This window comes from Barbatula barbatula (assembly GCF_947034865.1).
Source record: "Barbatula barbatula genome assembly, chromosome: 6".
NCBI classification, from domain to species: Eukaryota; Metazoa; Chordata; class Actinopteri; order Cypriniformes; family Nemacheilidae; genus Barbatula; species Barbatula barbatula.
In genome coordinates, this window is record NC_136765.1 from 11,941,504 (window position 1) to 11,964,933 (window position 23,430).

At 39.2% G+C, this 23,430-nt stretch overlaps 2 protein-coding genes across 2 annotated transcripts in view; both read right to left on the reverse strand.

Moving 5' to 3' along the window:
* Positions 1 to 11,736, reverse strand: part of stard9 (StAR-related lipid transfer (START) domain containing 9) — a 35,232-nt gene extending 23,496 nt beyond the window's left edge. Inside the window, exons 1-3 of the mRNA XM_079459332.1 lie at positions 11,561 to 11,736; positions 9,086 to 9,155; positions 6,569 to 6,697 (exon numbers count right to left, since the gene is read on the reverse strand). Coding sequence (XP_079315458.1) covers positions 6,569 to 6,697; positions 9,086 to 9,155; positions 11,561 to 11,607 — 246 coding nt within the window. The 5' untranslated portion in view covers positions 11,608 to 11,736. The remainder of the gene's footprint in view (positions 1 to 6,568; positions 6,698 to 9,085; positions 9,156 to 11,560) is intronic.
* Positions 11,737 to 12,180: 444 nt separating this feature from the next.
* On the reverse strand, positions 12,181 to 22,717 carry cdan1 (codanin 1). The gene is made up of 28 exons (XM_079458936.1): positions 22,561 to 22,717; positions 21,248 to 21,933; positions 20,885 to 21,085; positions 19,369 to 19,559; positions 18,919 to 19,038; positions 18,606 to 18,684; positions 18,411 to 18,531; positions 18,226 to 18,335; positions 18,030 to 18,119; positions 17,448 to 17,523; positions 17,162 to 17,367; positions 16,928 to 17,060; positions 16,683 to 16,826; positions 16,424 to 16,590; positions 16,087 to 16,168; positions 15,912 to 16,001; positions 15,740 to 15,794; positions 15,488 to 15,621; positions 15,280 to 15,383; positions 15,017 to 15,166; positions 14,844 to 14,907; positions 14,375 to 14,453; positions 14,054 to 14,259; positions 13,700 to 13,807; positions 13,512 to 13,575; positions 13,257 to 13,423; positions 13,022 to 13,129; positions 12,181 to 12,789 (listed from the first exon to the last, which is right to left on the reverse strand). The coding sequence occupies exons 1-28, from the start codon at positions 22,636 to 22,638 to the stop codon at positions 12,694 to 12,696; spliced, it is 3,909 nt and encodes a 1,302-aa protein (XP_079315062.1). The 5' UTR covers positions 22,639 to 22,717; the 3' UTR covers positions 12,181 to 12,693.
* Positions 22,718 to 23,430: the final 713 nt, after the last annotated feature.

Consider the following 23,430-nt stretch of genomic DNA (forward strand, 5'->3'; position numbering starts at 1 on the left):
TCTCACGAGTTTCAGATATGTTATCCAAGGCATATTTGGTGAGCTCCGAGCTCAGATTTTGACAGGCCAATTTAAAACAAGGCATTTATCGCATCCTGTTTGGGCAAAATGTTAAATTATAACGGGTTCTAACGGGTTCTATTGGCTTTTGTCGCGACTGTGTAGACAGGGTAAGAGCCGTTGAGAGAAAGAGAGTCCCAACAACGGAAGTTCAGATTTTTCAGGAGTCACGAGATTCATGGAGCCTTCGGATAGTTCCAGGAATTATGTTTTCTCTTTAAATGCTTTATTTCTTTCATTTGTTATTCATTAAATTACGTCTTTAAATAGGTCAAAACTTCGTCACAATCGATCTGTATTGCCGCAGCTCCATGCGTTACTAGGAACTTCCGGGAACTACTGAGAGTCTCCATGAACTGCCATTGCTATATGACAAAACTGTTCCATTCGAGTCAACGGAGTTGACGTAACTCTCTTTCTCTCTCATTGGCTCTGGACAGGGTGTAAGGCAGAGCATCCGTCAACTCCTCCCCTCCAACTGTCAGTCTGTCGCTTGTTTCATTTCAAAATGCAATGCCGGTTTTAATACATCCAATCACATTGCAATGGAAAACACAAGACACGCCAACAATTTTCACCGTTTCACTCTGAAAATTGTCAGAATATGGAAGTAAAAACAATCGCAACTTTCGGTGCATGGGGACTGTAAACATAAAAAGACAGATGTACTAACAGCCTGCCGCAGCACAAACGCCTAAAACTGTGGGAATTTTCTAAAGACACGCAGTGAAACTTAATTAACTTTGTGCTGAAAAGGCGTGGACACAGCGTTTTCAACATTGTTACCAATTACAACACTATATAAATGAACAATATTCGGGAAAACTATACACATGATCTAAAGTAACCAGACTAAATACACTTATATACAGTAACATGTATATGACCCACATTCTCTAAAACTAAATATCTCGTGCAATTTGTTTCGAAGTGAATGTTTCTATTTTGCTATACTACAGTTTCATGTTATGAGTCTGATGTCCTGTTTCATGTGAGTGTTTCCACAGATGGGTTGAAGGGGACACAAACCCAGATTGGTAGAGCAGAGTGTGAGAGATAGACCAACTCAGCTTGTTGGCAGAGATTCAGCTCGCTTGCCATTTGTCATACTTTCACAGACATTTTGTGGGTCATATTTGCATGGAGAGGGAAAGAGGTCAGAGGATTCTACAGGCTACAGAGAACATAACTACAGAACAACTGATAGAGAGCATGTGAAAGAGAGAATGCACTTGAGACATGCGAAGCCAGCAACTGTTACTGCAATTGGCCGTCGGAGCAACTGGAGCAAAACCAATGAAGTTTCTCTTGCTTTTCTCCTCCCACTCTTGTAAAGTTCTTCAAGCGCAGCTGTGCTTATGAGAGTTAATGACTTCCACAGGCACAAGTGTGATTTAAAGTATACACATTTAAATCTATAGATTGGCTACAGAGGTCTTTGTGTTCTCCAGAGGAACAATCGCAGTCTCTTTCTGAAGGTAAAGTTAACCCAGAAAATAAAATTATCCCACAATTTACATCCCTTGTGTCAAAAATTTAATTATTCATACTGTACGATAGATGTTCTGTTTTTATGGTAATGCATCTTAACTGCCACTTGATCGAATCAAATCTCTCTTTCAAGAGGAAACATCTGTGCGTCACTGGAATACATGTCACACGCAAAGTGTTGACTCTAGATTTACCATGATCCGTGTGTCCAAGGGCCCCTTGTGTAGCTGTTCTTCACATGTCCGACACACTACTGACACACAAACCCAGAAGTACCAAGAGCATAAAGTCTTGCACTGTATCCAAATGGAAGAGAGGGAGGAAAGAGAGAGCGATACAGAGGGATGTGGGAGAGGGGACACAAAGCTGACTTCACTCGGAAGAGAAAACCAGCATTGTGCTCTGGCTCCTGATCGATGACGTCTTCCCATCTTAATCTGACTGGGAAATATAATTGACTAAAAACAGCTGTGCTTCCTGCACTAGAGGGGATGCAGCAAAAAGTGACCCTGGTGACCTCTACCTAACTTTGTATTACCCTCCTGTCATTTCTTACGTCTTCCTCCCCAATGATATCACCGCTATGATGGCAACTTGGGGAAATTAGCAAATTGTTAAAAAAGTAAAGAGTAAATACATTTTAAAGGATATTATTATGGAAACAGAATCGCCTGATTTACTATTCATAAAGAGGCTACATTAAATACTGTGTGGTCAAAATTGAAAAGCATATTTTGAAATGTTTATTTGTTAAATATTTGCAAAACCCGGTGACTAATTCCGCTAACAATCAAAAGATGTGGGAGATAAAAATAGGAGATGGACCCTTGTTATTTTAATCCTAATACTAATTTATTTTGTCTTTCATCCTATAAAGCTGCTTTGCAACATTGAAACGAAAGCGCTATATAAAATAAACTGAATTGAATAATGGTAAAAAAATCTCGAAATATGGAGATAAAAGGTTTCAGCAGGACAACAGCGATATGTTTTATCTTAGACCACACAAATCCAGATACATTTGAACACTGAGTTATGGTTTTAAATTGCTCTTCGTCCACACAAGCGTTTTCCAAAAGCTGATCATTCACACAAAAGTCTAAAAACAATTACATCCATGTTCTACACATGAGTAAAATGTATGATATGAAAGCATTTATTTTATGCTTGAGTTTTTTAAACGGACGGGCAGTGACATGGCTAGCATAGTTACAAATGCGTTCTTGTGTTCCTTCGCAAACAAAAACTTTGTAAACATTACGTCTCATATGAAGAAATGCAGTCTGAAGAACACAGTTTCAGTGTTAGTGTGAACAAGGCCTTTCATACGAAAGGGTTACCCAATAAAATGTTTATTATTAACTACATATAGAGTCTTAAGTAAGGGATAATGTACAGGATAACAGCCGGATTCTTTTATATTATCCCGCTTATTACACGGCAACTTGCAACTAGGGATGCTCCGATCCGATATTCGTATCGGGTATCGGCGTCGATACGTAATAAATTTCTAGATCGGGTATCGGTGCAATTTGTCACCGATACCCGATCTGACATAAAATTTGTGCTAGACGATGTAAAAGTTCATGGAGACACCGGCGCTTAAACTCTCTCGAGGGCGGCTGTGCTTTGCGCAACGTGTGACACCATACGCTAGCAACGTGTGACATCATACGCTAGCAACGTGTGACATCATACGCTAGCAACGTGCGACATCATACGCTAGCAACGTGCTCTGTACGTAGTGCACGTGAACAAGTGAACATATAGCAGCGAACAGCATGGAGCGAGCCAAAATATCTGTCATTTGGAGTTATTTTACAACAGCTACGCCAATAAGTTCCACCGCTTTCATTGTTATGGATGGGCAACCGCTGTCCGTCGTTGCGAATAATGGCTTCAGACTCCTTATAAACCACCTGGAGCCGCAGTACGACACGCCGAAGCGTAAATATTTATCTCTACCTTGAACTGTACCGAAAAGTCAAAAAGCAAACACATATCCGAAAAAATTAAAGATGTCAATGCGGTGAGTTTTACAACAGATATCTGGAGCTGCGACGTGTCCCCTGTGTCGCTTTTAAGTTTAACCGCACACTGGTTGGATGAGAATTTTGTGCCACAAAATGCCACGTTAAATGCAACAAACATGTGCAGTTTTACTCAGCTAGGGAAGCTAGTGTTTTATTCATCTGTTTCTGTGTTGGATGTTAAATTTTATTTTCACTAAACTTTAGTTTAGTTAAGTGGACTTTGCTTTAGTGACTAAAGCATTAAAAAGATCTGATTCATGTTATTTTGAATATCTAAAGCAGTAAAGCTATTACTTTTTTGCTCAATTTCAGCAGCTTTTTTGCGAATTGATTTTTTAATTATTTTTGCACTTTCTTAAAAATTATTAAGAGATTTTGTTTCCATTTATTTATACCCGTTTATCAAGCTAGTGAAGCTGTTGTTATATTCAGCTGCTTAATTTGCACTTTCATTTTGAATGTCTTTTGTCCAAAGATAGTGAACACTTTTGTTTTATTTTTCATTTGTTTTGCACCGGTGCTGGTTTAATAAACTATTTACTAAATTTGTGAATCATTAGTTTGTTATTTTGTTTTACGGGGTCAGGAAATTTATGTTAAGTTGATCCTGATGTCTTGCACAGCAATGCACATAGTTCATTAAGTAATTGTGCACTTTAAAATTTTTACCTTAGTATCGGATCGGTACTCGGTATCGGCCGATACTGAATCTCAGGTATCGGAATCGGTATCGGAAGCAAAAAAGGTGGATCGGAGCATCCCTACTTGCAACATGAGAAAAAAACTGGACATGAAATGTGAATTTGAAATAATTTATTAGCTAATTTTTACCGAATGCAGACCATCCGTGAGGAAAAGCCGTTTACTTTCGGTTTTAAGGTAAGAAATGACGTTCAAATGTCTCGAACAGGCAATTTGGTATGTATAATAATGTCACACGTGTTATTAAAAGACATATTTATTTTAAATTTGTCAAAAAATAAACTGTCGTGTTTTTGAGAGGTTCTTATCTGGGAATAACAAACCCTCAAATGTCGCGACTGGCCAATCAGAATCAAGCGAGCCGTGTAATAAAAGCAGATAACAAAAGGTAAAAAAAAGTATAATCTGGTCAAGTAAAACTTAATTACTAAATAAATATTTTTTGTGCAAGAAACGTCATGACATTCATCATAAATGGAGAAAAAGCAAAAAAGCATAGAGCATGCCCCTTTAAGGTTTACAGGTGGCTTAGATGTGATTTAATTAAGTACCCAAGAACACTGCATTTATTCACCAACAGCTGACTTCCATTGACCTTCCTTATCTATTCTGCCCCAAGGCTTGATCCATCTCTCCACCTACCATCCCTCACTCTCCTCTGTTTCTGTCTCATTCTCTCCAAACATGGCCATATACAGACAGACAAGTTTTTCCAGAGGAACCACCAATCTTTCAGCCGCTAGAGAAAGCACACATGTTCTCATACAGGGTGCATAATGGAGAGGCGGCTGTTTGTGAAAGAAGAGTAGAAGCCTAGTTAAACAGAGCTGTTTTCCCTCCACTGAGGCATCACTAGAGACCCTACAGCACACCGCCTCACAGGAAGATTGAATTAAGCAGCAACATGTGAAACATGAAAACACTTTGGTCACTAAGAAGCAATTCAGCTAAATTGGACGGAAGGATTAAAACATCAGCAGCCTTTGTAATTTAGACACGCTGGCAGACAGGACATGAAAAGAACACTAAACAGGGAAAATCATTTTATGCGGCTGTGATGTGGTATAGCTATTCCTATGTAAGTTTATATGATAACCAAAGTTCGGTGGTTTACATGAAGAAATAAAAATGTCATAGTTCCTACAGTTACTAAATTAGTTGTAGGAAACTTGGTATTAGCTATTATAACATTAGGAAATCAAAACACGCGGACTTAAGATGGACTAAGGTCAGTCCCTCACTCTCTGACCGGGCCTGGCTGTCGTCTGCCCAAAGAATGTGAGCTTCATCCCTTTGTTGTGAAGCTCTGACTTTGCTAAATTGACAGAAAGTAATCGAGAGAAGAGAAAGAAGTGTTGTGGAGAAGAGGCCGTCTACTTTGCGTGGGCAATCACAACTCCATCTTTCATGAAGTGGAGACAAAGGGACTCTGAGGGAAACACTGGGGTGCGTTTGAGAACAAGAGTCTCTCACTTTGACTATCTCAACTACAGTTCATCTAGTTACACTAAGTTAAACCTTGTTCCTGTCCAACTGTTTAAGAGACCTTGTGATTTTTGCAACAGTATGGCATATCGTACAGTATATAGAATGTTGTAAGCAGATCAGCACAGTGTCATGATATAGTTGCCTACCTTTGCACATGTGCAGACTAGAAAAAATGAGTCAAACTAAATATGTACAGTCTGTACAGGTACAGTCGTAACAATGTTGGTCTTCCTCTATTAAAGTATATAGGACTTTGATGACTGAAATATCTTTCCTCGGAAGTCAATTTGTAAACAAGTCAAAATAAACATAGGCAGATAAGGGAGTTGCAGAATCGCTTCACAGATATGATGTAATATATTGTAATCGGAGTAGGACTGTGAAAATACTTTCTCTGATCTTTTCCTGAGGATCAACGTGCTGAGTCTACTGGTTATCATTTACCAGCCTCCGCCCAGAACACCAGAGATAAGCCGCTTTGACACCGGGTAGTTACAGAAAAGAACTACATACTACTACTTTGTTGTACTTTTAAAAAACATAAACAACTGCAGGACGCCGCCATGAATGGAGTTGTGTTGTCTGTCAAAGAAGATTGAGAAAACAGCGTGTACGTTGCGAGTGAAACAGCAAAAAGGTGTAAGACACAAAATCTCCTATGACAGTGATAGTCTCTGAGGTGGAGAAAAGAACTCAAGGTGCAGACAAAGACGACAGGTAAATGCCGCTAACATCCGCTTTCTGTATGTTTAGGTATTGTAACACTTTAAAAGAATGTTCTTTTGGGAGCCCACCTCCTCTTGTGATGTGAAGTTAGGAGCCGATGGATCCGCGGACGAGTAACAGTAATCAAAGCCAAACTCCATCAGCTTCTCCCGGGAGTCAGCCAGACCCTCCGCTCGACCGTCCAGTCGTCCCTCCAACTACACAGAACAAGAAATACAAGGAATAAGACAAAAGAGATACATTTTCCTGAATAAAAGTTGTTGCTGGACTGCAAAAGGTATGTGGGTGGTTACCAGGGTGTTGCTATGCAAAGGTGCTATGTGTGATATTTATTGTCTTGTCTGGTAGTTTCTCACCCACAAATGAATTATTACACAGGTTTCTTATTTATTACAGGTGTATGCGGTTTTATGGCTGTATTAACTATGAACACTTTAAACTGTTAGTTTTATGTGATGCTTATCATCTGTCAAGTAAAAATGTTTGGGTTGGTCCTCTTCCAAACACGCTGAAAATCTTTAAATAACATTCATGGATAATGTACTGTATAAGTTTAATACTCAGGGCTACAATTTTAAATAAACTGCTCACCCTCAATATAAGCAAAAGCAATAGTTTGCAATGCAGCAGAGTCTTTAAACGTAACTTCCTCTTTAGTCCAGCAATGTTCATTCAAGACAACAGTACTACATAGCAGTCAAATGCCTGGTTAACATTCTTTACTTTCTCAGACTTTGATTAAATATTGTACATACTACATTACAATTCAAATGTGTTTTTCTATTGGACATCTACTTGAAACTACTTGAAACTACATTTAATTTAGTTCATGTGCTCAGTTTTTCCACTAATAATGTTTCACCACACTGATGCCAAGAACCAACACAGTGCGCCTGCAGTCTGCGCTTGTATACTCTGTAGTGCACTCAAGATATCAATTAGGGGCTTGTTAGGCTGAAACAAATGACTCTGGGCATCCGGGCATGACCCGATTGTCAGCAAGTTCATAACCAGATCTCAGCACATACATAATAAATAAATATTCCTCAGCTGTTTATCTGCCCAGTTAAACATCTTCATGGCACAGCATGTGGGTGTGCAGGAGAAACATGTCCGGGCATTGCCAGCCTGTCACTCTGGCAACCTTAGGTTCACGGCTTTGATGTAATTATTCACGCGATGGCAACCCTGCAGCTGACTTAATGACCTAACAATATGGCTCACAGCTTCACACTAATGACCCGTAACACTGTACTCAGCACTGTTATATTTATGCCCGAAAATCAAATCAGACACCATGGCCCTGCTCCAACAGGCATGGTTTCCAGAAACATAAGCACTTTGTAATGGTTCATTAACTTTCCTCAAAGCATCGTAACCTACGTTCGTAGCTCTTGTGTAGCACAAAAGCTTGTAACCTTACTCTTTATCATGTTTTCTGAGTCGTAAATGGATGTCAATTTACAGTATGATTGTACTGTATTAAAGGGACAGTTCACCCAAATATAAAAAATTGTTTGATCATCTACTCAACCTCATCTCATTACAAATCTGTATGTGTAAATACTTTGAGGAAGATATTTTGAGGAATGTCTCGGTGTTTGGGGTTAATGGGGTCCAATTTGGTGTGGTTACCAACATTGCTCAAAATAGCTTCTGTTGTGCTCCACAGAAAAAAGTTATACAAATTTGGAATGATGGACTCGAATGGAACTTGAAGACAAATCACGAATTGTTTTCGTGAGACCCAATTCACTCTTTCCCTTAAAAACGGTCATGATCTCTCAAAATGACTTTTATGAAAAACTTTTCCTCAAAGCACAGCAGGTGACCAGATGTGGCTCCTGCCTACTCCATGAATCAAATGCAGAGAGCCCTAGATACATTTAATCCAAAATTTCTTATTGTCCAATTTTAGACATTAAAAAGTCGAAGTCACATATATACAGTATATTCTAAACGAGTAATATACTGGATATATAAACAATACTGAATAACTATTTTGGCAACTAATTTTTTATACAATATTGAATATTTCAGAGGTAATTTATTAAGTTAGTTCATTTATATATATATATATATATATATATATATATATATATATTGTATTCCTGGGGTAATATGCTCAATGTGACTGTTTCTTTCCATCTTGACAGCAGCAAAATATGTTTTTTGCTTCTCAAACTACAAAAATTCATAGAAAAAACATAGAAACACTCCCTCAGTCCCAACACTCAACCCACCCATCAGGTTTTGAAGCATTCACTTTAGTTTAGTAGAAAATGTGATGTGGAATGACATTTAGAAAAAAAGGTCTGTAATCCTGCTGCAGTGGTGTTTGTATTCTCATTTTTAAATAGGAATACGATAATGAAGTGCTGCTCTAGTATGTTTATGCAGTTCACATAAATAAACAACATTTTTAAACTGCAGGATTTTGATCAATTGCTCACAAAACCAATATTAAATGGTTGCGTTCAGTTCAGCAAACTGGTTTTCTGAAACAATTTAAACAAAAATGATTGTTTCATAAATTCGTTTCTAGGATTTTTTTTATTGTAAATGGCAATATCACCTAAACCTACCTTCACATTTCGGACCCTCACCACATTGCCTTCCACCTGTACAGCTAACCGTCCTCCATCTAGACTTTCCCTGCAAAACAGAGGCAGAAAGCAATTTATATTATACACAAGTGAACTTTTACAAGCATTCTATAAAAGAATAGTAGATGACCGTTACAGCCTTCATTCTTTAACAAGAATATAGACATTCAGCATTTATGTAGAAAGGTTCAAAATTTTATGTAAAAAGATAAGTATTCTACTCCAGTGGTTCTCAACCCACAGGGGGGCCCCAGCTGACTTCCAACCCACAAGGGGATAACTAATAATTTACATTTATGAGCGTTGAATTACACTTTGAAACAACTAAAAACCAAGATATTTCTTATTATTTGTCCATTTTTATATTGAATAAACCCTTTTGCAGTTAATATCAAGCTCTGAATGAAATATTTTCTTGGGTAGAAATTTTGAGTTTTTGTGAGCAGGAGGGGGCCCCTGAATATTATTAAACACAGTGGGGGCCCTCGGAGTCAAAAAGGTTACGAAACTCCTGTTCTACTCTTTATGTTTATGCAGTATACTTCATGTGCACTGTGTGCTTGAGTATCTTGCAAATGTTTTAACAGTAATATCAGCGATTCTTTTGTATATTTTCATCTTGAAAATTTATTTGACTGGACAACCTTTTCTGCGGTGCAGTTTTCAGTGTACATTGCGCCATAAACAAAATTTTTTAAAAGGTATATCGTAAACTTTCTAAATTCTTCCGAGACATGTTTATTTGGGGAAAAGAGAAGCTGATCACATCCAGATCACATTAAGACAGACCAGTACTGAGAGTGGCTGGGGTCTGGGATATTCCTCCTCACTGCTCTGTTGATCTGAATGTCTAAAAAGGTCAAATTCAAATGAAAACAGATCTCTACCAACCCCTCCATGAGCTGCGCAGCTGAGCTAAAGCATGTGTGTGTGCAGGATATGTGTTACTGTGTGAGAGAGCAGCGACGACAGCTGTGCGATCTCTTCGGTCTCGGGTTCCAGATAAAAATGATGCAATAAAATGAAATCCAGTATAGAAGCATCATGGATGGCTGAAAAACCCGACTCTCGTTGTGAGCAGGCTGGGAAAAAAACCTTTACTGCACAGCTGGTCTAAAAACTTTAATGTTTCAATGTGCAAAAGTAGGTCAACTTGTATAGACATTTTAAAACATTGACCTTTTCCATTTTAAAATATTGATCTGTTTGTGTTAGCCGCCCCGCTTGTCAACTTTTGGCTAAACCAGAGTTTGGGCCGGAACTACCTATTTGTCCAAATAACAGAGAGGTGGGGGGTTTCTAGGGAGAAGATGTAAAGTTGTCACCTTCATCGCAGGAAAGACCTGAACCACAGAAACTACACAATTTGCATTTTACTCTCTTCGCTCGTGTATTCTCATGCGGGTCAGTGTATCACTGTGAATGGAGATGTGGGCCCTACCCACAACCACAGCAGCCTGCTTTGACTTTCAGCGTGTGTGTGTCTGTGATTGTATAATAAACCCCAGATGAAACAAATAAAAACAAACACACAACATAAGGGTGTTTACAAACATGCTGTGCCATTCTACCGTCTATCACGAATTAGAAAGAATAGAAGGAATATGACTAACTTATTTTAAGTGTGGTTGTACTATCGTACAGGAGGAAAGTGCATATATATATATATATATATATATATATATATATATACATACAACAAAACTGAATGATTTCCATATTCTTTCATACATAAGTGTCCAAAAACCTGGTAGCACCGTGATGCTTGTAAGTGGAAAACAAAACAAAACGTCACATACTCATAAAACCAGCCAGTTTCAATTGAATAATAGCGACAGAAGACCATGAAGTTGTCCTTTGTGATGCAGGGGCAATCTTTAAATGTCAGGCGAACAGCCTAACACACACCCAGAATGCTTTGTGTGTCAATCTGGGAGGAGTTTCTTGACCCCCTGGACCCACATACTGTAGTAATTTGGCTAATGTTGGCGGGTGGGGCAGGGGGCTACTCGACAGAGCTGTCTGGACCCCTTTTCGTGACTTTTTAAAACGGTCCAATTTACTGATTTTATTAGTAAGTTAAGTTAGTAAGATTTTAAAGAGATCCGCATCAAAACGCTAAGACATGCAGAACTTTTGGTCTAGCACATGGGGGGGTTAAGGGGGTTCAAGGAGATTATAGTATTTACAAGACTCCCAGCAACCTGTTATATATCAAAATACTGTTTATCATTTTCGAATAGACCGTTTATTGTGCGATTATAAATAGTTGTGTGTACACGAAGGTGTCCTGCTTTTAAATGACAGCTAGTTTCTCTCTGTGTCTGTAAACATTGTCTGTCAATGCAGTTTTATTCCCAGACGCAACAACGGTAAAGTACCGACAAGTTAACTCGACGCTGTTTATCAACACTTCACTTTAACACGATTCAAAGAGAATAAAGTTGACAATACCTGGAGTTCAGAGGGCGAACTCGGACCGCGACTTTCACGTTTGCCATTGGTTTGACACCGGACGGAGAGAAACGGTGAATTGCGGTTCAACTGTTCGTTATAGTCCATTTATTAAATCCCTCGAATGCCCCGAGCGAAATGAGGAAATCCATCACAAAAGTCCCCGTCCATGTTACTGATCACGTTAGCTAGACAATCACAGCGCACCTCATGAAGCCGCGGCCGCAGTTGAACTGCGCTGAATCTTCCTGCACCTCCTCGGATGGGGCGGGACCGAATCCTGCGCTGGATTCATGAATATTACTAAATATGAGTGACGTTCGTCTTTACTCCTCCTGACTAACCAATGTTTAATAAGGCTTATGAATATTAAATACAATTTGCTAACAGGAAGGTCTTAAAGCCAACGAGTTGTTCATTATACATGAGCTAAAACTTTGCCATAGTAAAAAAGCAGTAGAGAAACAAAGGGAGTTCTCGCATTGAATGACCGTTTACACATGATTAACATATGTAATCATAAACATCTTCATCTGCATTATTATTATTATTATCACAACATAATAGACGCTCACTTATAAAAACTTGCATTTGCTGAATTCAATTCAAACTGCATTTGTGCATTCATTAAGGACTCTTTATACATTTTCACAAAATGACATTTTATTATGTAAGTTTAGCATTAAACAAGTCTACAGTTTAAAATAAACATGGACAAGAGTGTCCGTACAAGTGCAAATCTGGGGCGTTTAACATAAAATTGGTCATTATAAACACACAGATACAAACAAACATATATTCAGACAAACCAACAAGCAGCAGCAAAGATTGGGTAAGATTTTGACCTGAACAATCTTAAAACAAATAAATAGCATGATTATGTTCTATTGTGATGCATGCGAGTCAAACGGGTAAATGTATCCAACTAATGTATCCTAAAGATGATTCTAAACCGATTTACCAGTTCAACTAGCGGTGACAGATATTCACCTCACAACTTCCAATACATCAGACTTAAAACACTTTTAAAAATAATACATTTGAGCTCATTTGTGTGCAATAATCAATGCCTATTAATACAGTAGTGTTCATGTCTACAGTTAGATATGTACACTCTTGTGTCCCTCTAGTGGTCACTGAGAGACTTGCAATATCTCCCCATTGTTTGGAGAAGAAGGCGAAGGGAACTTGGCAGCCACAGAAAGCTTCTCAAACTTCTCCACAGTCTCCTGTACAAGAGAAAAGGAAGACTAGAGTGTTTTAGTATCATTTAGATATTGTGTTATAGCAGTGGTTATGGCTGTGCCTGAAAACCGCCAGTATTACAGAGGAAGGAAGGCATCAAGACATTAAAAGCTTTCTTGGAAATAATCTGTTTTGTTTATTAATCATTTTTAAAGTACATAAGCCCGTGGTGCAAACCTGGAAAAAATATCATCTGTATATGGATAGGATATATACCTTTGGCCAGGGTAACGCTGACAACTTTGGCCAGTGGGAGCCCACTTCCTCCTCTCCCAGCAGCCCTTTCTCTATTAGCCGTTTAATCAGGAAAAGGTAATCGGCCTTCTGTAAAATCAAATCATAAATCTTTTTATAATGACACCGATACATAACAATGAACTGCTCACGGGACATTCATATAACTGTTTAAACAGCTGAATCGCAACAGTAATATGTGATTAGTTAATGTTACCTCGCTGTCTGCGGCACTCAGGGTGGCAGTGAGAGTGGGTTCACTAAGGAGAAGATGGAAAGGTGCAGGAGAAGAGGGAGCCCACTCCCATAGGAGCAGAAATGTATCTATGAGGGCAGATCTCTCAATGGCCTTGCTTGAGGACACAAGTGGCAGCTTTCCAGATACTGCAAACAATTACAAACAGACACAATGAGGCCTTTATTCATGTCTTGTATTGCCTTTAAACTATTAAACTATTAATTGGTTACTTACCCAGTTGGCAGGCCAGCAGGACGGTACAGCGCAACACCATCTGTTCAACCATGGGTGATAGGAACTAAAAACAAAACAAACATGGTAAATAAAGTAAAATTACATTTTACGTAAAAATAATGAATAAGGGATGTCTTATGTCAATAGTCAGGTACACAGTAGGAGGTGGGTGGTTGGGTTCTGCGTACTTTTCTACATCTAAGTGTCTGTCCCACTTTGTCTAGCAGAACCTCAATCTGATGAACTGTGAAAGCTTCCTCGTCAGTCCTGGGTCCAACTGCAACACTCAGCATTTCCTAAAACATTAGATGTTTTTTTAAAACTGCTGTTACCAAACATATTTTTCCCTAGACAAATGATTGACCACAAACTTTGGTAATGGTAACAAAAATAATAAATTTTAAGACATCCAATCATAAATACAATAAAATATGGACATTATATTACATAACTTATATATATTATTATCACACCAAGTTTTATATAAAGTAAGGCTATTTCCAAATTCAACACACTAGCAACTAGCAATTATCAACACTCACCTTAATTTCAATTATGACTTCTGAGCCAAGAGAAACTTTATGGGTGCAGTCTGAAATACATGAGGTCTCAGCAGTGAGCCCTGAGGCACTCCTCTGAACTTGCTGATTTTTGCTTGCTCCATCACCCTCTTTAGCATTTAAGTTGGAGGAGGGTAAACTCTTCATCACCCGATCAAAGGCAGTCTTCCACTCCCTCTTTAAAAGCACTGAGGGAGATATTTCAACAGAATTTATTTAAATCTGCAATATGAATACTACACAATATAAAACACGAAGTCTCGCTGGAGTAATCTTTCTCTCATTAAAATTGTGCTTCAGTACTTGTGATATTGGAGGAGAGCCAGCTGCAAGACTTTTCTGTAGCCAAGCGAGTGGTGATACTCTCAGCTGTGGTCAGAACCTAATCCACATCACAAAATATAAATTAAATCAATACAAATAAATAATGATCATGTTGAATATCAGAAACAGGAAACAAAAACACCACTGTTAGGGATGTTGCGGTGGTTAATTTTCCCACCGGTAAATTGACATGTAAAAACCCCGGCTGTACTGGTGGCGGGGGTTTGCCTTGGTCGAAGATGCAGCCCTGAGCATGACTCATTTTACTTTCGGTTTAAAAATTGCAGCATTTCGGGAACGGCAATTGCTTGAATTAATGGTGGGTTCAATATCTTTCTTAATTGAAACACACAAAACTATAAGAAAGTACAATGAAATTTGCTTATATTAAACACAGTTTCCCGATCTATGACTAAACAGAATATAAAAAAAATTCTCTAGTACTGACAGCAGGAGAGGTCTCCAGGGGAAGAAGTGCTGTGACAGCTCCAGGGGCATAATCACTGCAGAACCTATGATGAAAAAGATGCGATGTATGAATGCAGCTATATCAAAACTATACCAAAGCATGTCTAACATCAACATCATGAACCATATGTCAACAAGAAAACACTTGCTGACCTAGTAGCTTTTTCCAGAGCTTGCATGCCTGCATCACAAAGCTGAGCACAGATCGATTCATTTAGCTTGGCAGTGTTGACACCATCCGAACCTAAACCATCTCTGAGAGTTTTTTCTCCACCCTGCACAAGATTCAAAACTAGCGTAGCTCTGCAAAAAAAACATTTCGGAGAATATGACTTAATGAATGCAAATATGGCTTGATTTTAATGGACCAACACAAAAAAAAGCACAAAATGCAGCAAACAGGTGGGAAGACTGACTTGATGTGTTTGACACAGTTGGAGCCAATTCTTTCAGCAACAAACTCTACAGTACGTCTGAGGGAAGGGGGCTGGTTGTGAAAAAAAGCCTGTTCTAAATCCACCTATGTTAAAATGCATGGAAAAACATGGACAGACACATATGGATAACATGCTAGTAAATTTTTCTACAGATGTATTATTTGAAAGGCTGTCGTTGGCAGTTTACCTGCAGTTTCTGCTGTGAGCGGGTGGTCTGTGGTCCCCTCGGCTCTGCAGATGTGGGGGTGATCTTACGGATCAGGCCTCCACTCTTGGATGTGCTTCCAGCCACAAAAGCAGCAAGAAGCTTACGGAACTCTCCTAGCAAGCGAATGGAGAAGACACAAGTCAATCAACATCCTTTAATAGGATGTCTTCCAACTACCCTGAAGAAACTTGTAATTTTATGGAATATTTTTTCAGCACAGTTTGCTCTCACCTAAATATGGGCAGCAAGTGTAGAGAAGTTGTTGGTCGACCAGTGGGAGGGTGTCCTGAAACGTAAACACACTTTTAAGGTTAGCCCTAACAGTGGGAAAATGTGATAACATATTTCTCTCCCTAAAAATGTTAAACATCAAATATGATATACTAGTATAACTGTCACTAACCAGGCCCTGTGTACTCGTGTTAGCTTCCATTTCCATTATTTCCTCCTTATTATCTGTGCTGAAGAAAAGATCTTCAGGGACGACTGGTATCTGAAATTGAGAGAACATTCACTATTTGGCATGGTTTATTTCACTTCCTTACTTGGCAGTGCTTGTCTTGTTACCGATGTCTCACCTGAAAGAGCCAGCCCAGCACTGCAACCATGAGCATCTGGTTTAAGTAACACAGCTCTTCCCCTCGACCCAATGCCATCCTCCTGAAACACACCACACACATTCAGACACACACATAGATGATATTTACATATTGATGTAGTTCTATTATAAGTGACTTTTTGCAGATGTTTTAGAAGTTACCAAAATTTAAAGGATTGTACAACAAGAACAGAAAGAAGAGATGAGTGCAAACATTAATTTGTAGAATTGTCATCAAAAAACTTAACCTTCAGAAAAATACTAAATAATCAAGAACCCTTTCATTGCATGTGACCAAAACTGACGGACAAACTGACTTGTAGATGTGGAGCAGCAGGCACAGAGCAGTCCTGTAACACGGCAGAAATGGGCCGGTGTAATCCAACATGGACAAGAACTCAACCATCCAAGGCACTGTCAGAATGGTTCGTCTCCTGTGCACAGAACTCCTCAACACTGCACACACATCCAGAACTGGAGAACTCTATGAGTACAAGTATAAACGCAATCCAGCCTTTCTTGAGAATTCTCAATGTCTGGTACACAAACACATTATTGCCTTCATACGATTCGTACATTACTGCGCAGAGAGATTGCAGCTTCCCGAATGTCTCTGGATGGAGGCTCAGATGTGTGGTAAGGCAGAAACCAAATGAAACCCAAAAACTTAGCCAGCAGTCGAGCCTTGAGGAGCACGGATGAAAAACGTTGCTTTTCATCCTAACACGGGAGAAACAAAATAGTTTAAACAAAATAATGTTCTTTAAACCACTTCAAATAGTCCCTGTTTATTTGAAGCTCATTTTGCTTTGTGCCCCAACCTGTTGCTCCATGTCTCCATCACACGTCTCCTCTCCTCGCGCTGGGCTGGCATCAGGGCCGAGAATCGAAACCTCATCCAACTTCAGCAGCTGCTGGCAGAAGCCATCTTTCAGGTGCTGGTTTAGCTGACAACTAGATGATAGCACCCATAGCCACATTCATTCAGAACAAAAAAGGGTTTTAATCAGAGTTTATACTATAGTATCAGGTACGCTTTTGAAAGCAGCGCTTACCAGCCGGCAGTCTGAAGGAAGTCTCTAAAGAACTCCTGGTGTCCAGGGAAGGACGGTGGAGGGCAGGGACCCACGAGTCCCTGTGGTTGGACCAGACGCTGCTGCAGCCGCTTCAGGCGACCCAAGCTGTCTGCTCCCAGCATGCTCAAAAGATCGGCGTCGGTGGTATCATTTGAAGAACCAAGAACACAAGGGCCCTTACACATCTGAAGAAAGTGAGAATAGATGCGTATTAGAGAAAAGAACCGCTTGAGAAAGGATAAGTATTACAATTGGTCTGGTTCACCTGGACAAGCTGCTTCTGGAAAAGTCGAGCAAAGTGAGAATGATCGCCTGCTGCTGTGAGCTGACTAACCATAATCCTGTTAGATAAAAAACAATGACTACATTTATATGCGCATCAATAATGTGATTGTTTCCAATAATCACAGTAAGGACTTAATCGCAGTGTGACATGAGAACACCTATAAGTGTAATCACAGTATTGCCAAAATCCTATTATAATCACATTATGAGGGTGCATGTAAACATGATTCGCAATAAAATTATTACTCCGTGCTAAATCCTATGCATTAAAATGTAAAAGTGGTTCAATGTTTGAACGACTAGTAACTTTGTATTAGCACCTAATGTACTATTGCTCTTTCATGACATATCGCTTATTGCTCCCCAAACTCGGTGTAAGTCGCTTTGGATAATAGCGTCTGCTAAATGTAAAATGTAATGTTTTGTGTTCATAGTGTTAAGGTAAAGATGATTTGAATAAAATGATATTTAACTGGTAGCAATTTTCTGTATTTTGAAAAGACCAAATAAAATTCTGCTTTTCGTGATGCATCTATGAAAAAAATCATATAAGAAACCTCACCTGACTCTGTTGCCTATAGCAGCCTCGAAATTCCAACCAGGTTCATTATGAGAATCCTCCCATTCTCTCAACAGCTCGTAGAACACATCTCTTAACAAACGCATAAACATAACATGACCGTCTAAATCCAGCCAATTAAACAGATTTTTGACATGACATCACACATTTTAAAAGAGTGATGCATGTCTTACTGTACCTTTGCTTCTTAAAAATGTGAAATGACCTATCACTGCCGAAGTTGTAGCGGTTGTCTGTAGCGGGCTGGAATGGCACTGAATGAATGAATAAGGGTGGAATGGGCAGTGCCTGAGAAAGCAAGGACATATTTCAGCATGACACACTTAAAGAGGAAGTTTCAAAATGCATTAAACCAATGCTTACATTAGCTGTGCAGTTCTCCTGAGCTTTTGCCAGGCGATCCCTGAGGGCGGGTGAGAAAGTCCCAACTCTCTCATTCTCAGATAGGAGCCGTAGAGTGCACTTGTCCAGGTGTGACACCAACCTGACGGCACAAAACAGAGAGTTAGGAAAAGATCGAAGAGAGGCAGAAAGCAGGAATAAGAGAATGAGACTTACTCAAACTGATTCTCCAAAACTCTTACGGCAAAATAAACACAGTTGTGGACATTTCCCAGGTAAGCTTTCTCCAAAACATCTGCAAAATCACAAACACATGGGACTGAAACGAGTAAAATATATTTTATACAGCTGCCATCAGTTCATGGTGAATCTATTACTGAGGATGTTGATGCAACGGAAGCAGCCCTTGCATTCACCAGTTTACTATTTAAACTAGCCTGGTCTGTGCTGAATGATGTAACATGCGGGATTAGATAAAACATCCAAAAACATTAGAAAGGAGCATTTATGTTTGTTAATCTTGACAAACCTAGACTGAGTTCACACACGCTGACTCCCTCCTCAGCAGATTCGGAGACAGACACACCCCGAGACGTTAAAAGCTGCAGCACAAAGAACAGCTCCAGGAACACACATGGAACCAGGTTCTCTAGAACCAAAACAAATTGACAATAATTTTAAATATAAACCTTACATAACTAAAACCAAATACAGACTCTGCATGTCCTAATAGATTTAGCTTCAATCAAATATTTCTGTATTTGTTTAAATCTATCAGAATTAATTCAATGTGATGTCTCAAAACAAAGTTATAGGGCTGCATTGTTTTTCAATGACCACCTTGAGCCAAAAACTATTACATGGTCAAACACACACATTTTTCCATTAGGTATTCCAAGGATTACCAAATCACATTTTCCACAGCATATCTCCAAAATCGGAGTAAAAACCAGTACATCGCCCTCTGCAGGCCATTCACCTGAAATGCAGGTACAGTACAGCTCCGCTAACAGATCCAACTCTGGTGTTTCTGTGACCTTGTCTGGGTCAGGGCAAGGTGTCTGGGGGTCAGGGGTCACTGTAGACCCCTGTCTGTGCACTGTTTTGGTTGGAGTGCAGGTGATGGGGGTGGTTTTCAGTGGGGAGCTGGTCTGCTGGGCAAGTTTAGACCTAGACGGGACAAAAGGAGGAAAGGGGTTAAGACATAAAACTGAGATGCACTGTTTTTAAAGGAATAGTTCACCCAAAATTATTTTTACCCTGCGTTGTGACACACGAGAACCAATGAGATGTGAAGTCCTTGACATGGAGCCAGCATGTCATAATGCATGTGGATTTCTTATCTATTTTAGGCAACCTTTCTTGGCTGAATACGTTTAAAATGTAAATCATTTTTAGTCACGAATGTATAATTTTGCTTCAGAAGACATATATTAAATTACTTTTATGATGGACAGATGAACTTTTTAGAATTCCAAAAAATGAGGTACCATGCCACTGGCATTACAAACCAAGATTATTAATAAGAATGCCTTCGGCTGAAGAAAGGAAACCATGTACACTTGATGGCCTGAGGGTGACTAAATTATGGGGCAAAAATAATTTTTGCACAAAATTCTATGAATGTATTTCTATAATCATTTATCCCCAAAACACAGAGAATGCCTTCCCGACGGACCCAGTGAAACCTCAGACCTCCTTTCCATATTCTTGACTACTTCCCCTTGTCATGCATAAGACGTGGGAAATGTCCTATTGGGCAATTAACACAGTCCTATTAAGCGAATCTTCTACATCAAGTCTTAATCTAAAGTTAAGTGATTCTGCACAGCAAACACATGTTTGCATGTATATTATTAATATTACTAAATTAATAATACAAATGTATTAATTACACAAAAATAAAAACAATATTTAATTTATTAGATAATTGTATGTCACATCATAAATGCATAATCATATTGAGTTATGTATAATAACATTTCTAATATTGCAAATATATGTCTGAATTTAGACCAAGAATGTGATTTCCAATTTTACAGTAAAATGAAAACTATGACATTATAAAAAATTTCTTTTTAGGTCAACCTTTAGACAACAACCCCAAAAAAAGCATTTTGGCACACTAAATTATATACTGTAAACACGCCCCTGCATGTTAAATAAGTTTAGATATTAATACTTGATAAAATCAAACATACAGTGAGTGGGTTATGTCCAAGGCTAAAGTGATGAACTATAACAGAGGTTACCCTCCTAGGATGCCTGTGGGTAATGAACTAAGGGGAACTGACTGCAAACTACTTAAATTACCCTTGAGACCTTATAATTGTAAGTATAAAAGTAATGTCAAAACGTCTACTAACACAATAGTACATTTAGGTTAAAAGAAATGGTCTTGAATCATTTGTTTTCAAATGCCCCTTAGTTTTATATTTTGAAATCTAATACAACGTATAAAACATACTACTTTTTTGGGCCCTTCACAGTCATACCGTTCTTTTCTGAGTAACTCCCGCTCTTCCTGCAGGCTGTGAGGACTTCCAGAGATCAGTTTGGCTGCAGTGTTCTCTGGAATAGCAAGAGGGCTGGCAGGCAGGCTAAGTGGGGTAGATGTAAAGCAGCTCTTGGGTTCAGAGTTAGGACGCTCCGCACTCACTGGGGTTGGATTAATTCTCCGTGAAGGTTTGGTTGTCCTAGCAGGATAATCGAAATTAATATTTTGTATTAAATTGACTAATTAACATTTGATTCATGTCCTCACACTATTTCCAGTATACTTTTCTAAATGACAACACTTTATTCATACCCTGCGCGAGACAAAAATCTATTGAGAAACACTGTTCAACAACACTTACACTGGTGTAGCCGGGGCAGCACTCACTGGAGGAAAGTCTTCCAAGTTATTGAAGTCGAGTTGCACTTGTGTTGGAGGCGAGACTGCTTCAATCCTCCCCACACCCTTACTTCTCCTGTTGCCTCCATCCCAGCGACCTCCTTCTTCCGACAGAGCACCACGGGATCCCATCTGTCGGCCGGATGAGGATCCCCCAAACCCTCCACTCCTCTTGCGGCCCTTGTGCTGCGGTACAGATGGGCTGGGCTGGGTGTCTGGGGATGACGTCATGAAGTCTCCAAGACTGTGGCGCTGGGCTGAACGTCGCTCAGCGGGTGTGTTTCTGGGAGCAGGGCTCCACCCCAAGCTGAAGGAGGGGCTGCTCAGGGCACTGACATCAATGAAATTATGAGAACCAGGAAACGGGGTCTCCTGTTCACTCCTTCCGGAACCCGGGGATGTGGACGGGACAGGAGAGAAGAGCTGGACTCGACTGGCACTGCGCAGACCTTGGGCTGGTGTGGATTTACTACCTCTCCGTTCGGAAGAGCTTTGAGTCCTGACAGATCTGGAGGTGCTGGGGGTCTTAGCCGGCGTGGTGGGGCCATGAGTCAAAGTGTGACTGCTCTGGTCCCGCAAAAAATTCAAAAGGAAAGGCACAAACTCCTGTTTCCAGACCTTTACTGGAAAGTCTTGCGACCCACAATTCTGCCGAGACAAAACATATATAATCGGAGTGCTAAACAAACACGTATAGACTTATGACAAGAATAACGAAGAGAGCATAAAAACCAATAATGAAGAGTGCAAGGAAAACTATTTTATATAAACTTTTGACATAAAACTTTTACGTACACTAGTATTCATTAACAATTTATTTGATGAAGTAAACTGAATAATATTAGAAAATATGAAATGATACTAAATTGAATGCTCTATAAAAATGTATAATTGCTTTGCAATTGTTACTTGGATAATACAAACATACATCATGTAGGCCAAGCGACTGATTTCTACGACATAACAAAACTGCCATTCATAAATATTTTCCCCTTCCCAAAACAACATATTTCTTAATATCCCAACTTTGAAGTTGACACCCGAAAGTCATCTGTGTTGTTAATAGTCGTCATCAAACTGTAAGCCTTATATTCAACACCAAAACAAAGAAGTAAATACAAAAAATGTGACTTATTCTATGTTCGCTTGCTAACGCAGCTGAACATTAGCTGGCAGAAACATAACACTTCGTACTCTCCCCTAGAGACGGGACAGCGATACATGACAGCATAACAATACTGCGCGGTGCAGCGACGGTGAAATCTAAATGCTTACATGTTCATCTCTGAGCCAGAACAAGACCGCGCTTAACTCAACTTTACTGGCCAGCAACGATTCCAAAAGAGCCGCCATTCTGCTCTGAGTAACATGAGAGTGACGTATCTCTAGTCAGGGGCGGGATTGGCTGAGCAGGGAAGCGCGCGTCAAGCACAACAGGAGTAACGTCTTTGAGCATGCTTCAAAATAAAAGTTCACGGGCCTTTTGTAGTTCTACCTTTTTTTTTGTATTCGAGCAACTTTAAATTGGTCTTGAGTAAAATCTTATTTTGGCATGTTTTTCATTTGTTTTGTAATTAAGGAATTGAATATGTCGGCAACATTATATATTTGTCTACACAAACTTATTTTAAACATTTGAGTCAAAATCGTGAGATGCATTTTCAAGCAAGTGTACATGCATTTTAAATAGACATTTTCATTTGTTCTTTAAAATCCGGGTGAACTGAAAGTTTTTGATTGAGAATGCAAAGACACTTTTGGATTGACTAGCACAGAAAGAAAACCTTTCGCCACAGAACTAGTAATGCAAACAAAGTTAAAAGGCTTAACTTCGATTTCAAGGAAACTTTGCAGGTTTGTTGAACCTGAATGTAAATGTTTTGATGTTTTCTTTTATTTGTCATTTTATGAAGTTTTTTCATTAACTTTATCAATTCTATTCAACCAAATAAAGTTGCATAGATCCACGGGCTCCAAAATGCACACAAATTTGCTTTGCCAGTCCGCCACACCAGCAAAAATAATTCAGGTGATGAAATGAATGCAGTAATCGCAGTCCTGATTTTATTCCAAACATATTATTTTTGGTTAACATTCTAAAATATAAATGTCGTTATCATGTTATTTATGTGTAATAAATCATAC

Bases quoted from the DNA above. Each gene is read 5' to 3' on its own strand.
- cdan1 (XM_079458936.1), bottom strand. From the start codon at position 22,638: ATGGCGGCTCTTTTGGAATCGTTGCTGGCCAGTAAAGTTGAGTTAAGC. The intron at 16,002-16,086 runs GTGAGACATCGG...TCTCAATTTCAG, and splicing joins TGCTGGGCTGGCTCTTTCAG to ATACCAGTCGTCCCTGAAGA. The intron at 12,790-13,021 runs GTATATATCCTA...TCTCTTGTACAG, and splicing joins CAGCGTTACCCTGGCCAAAG to GAGACTGTGGAGAAGTTTGA.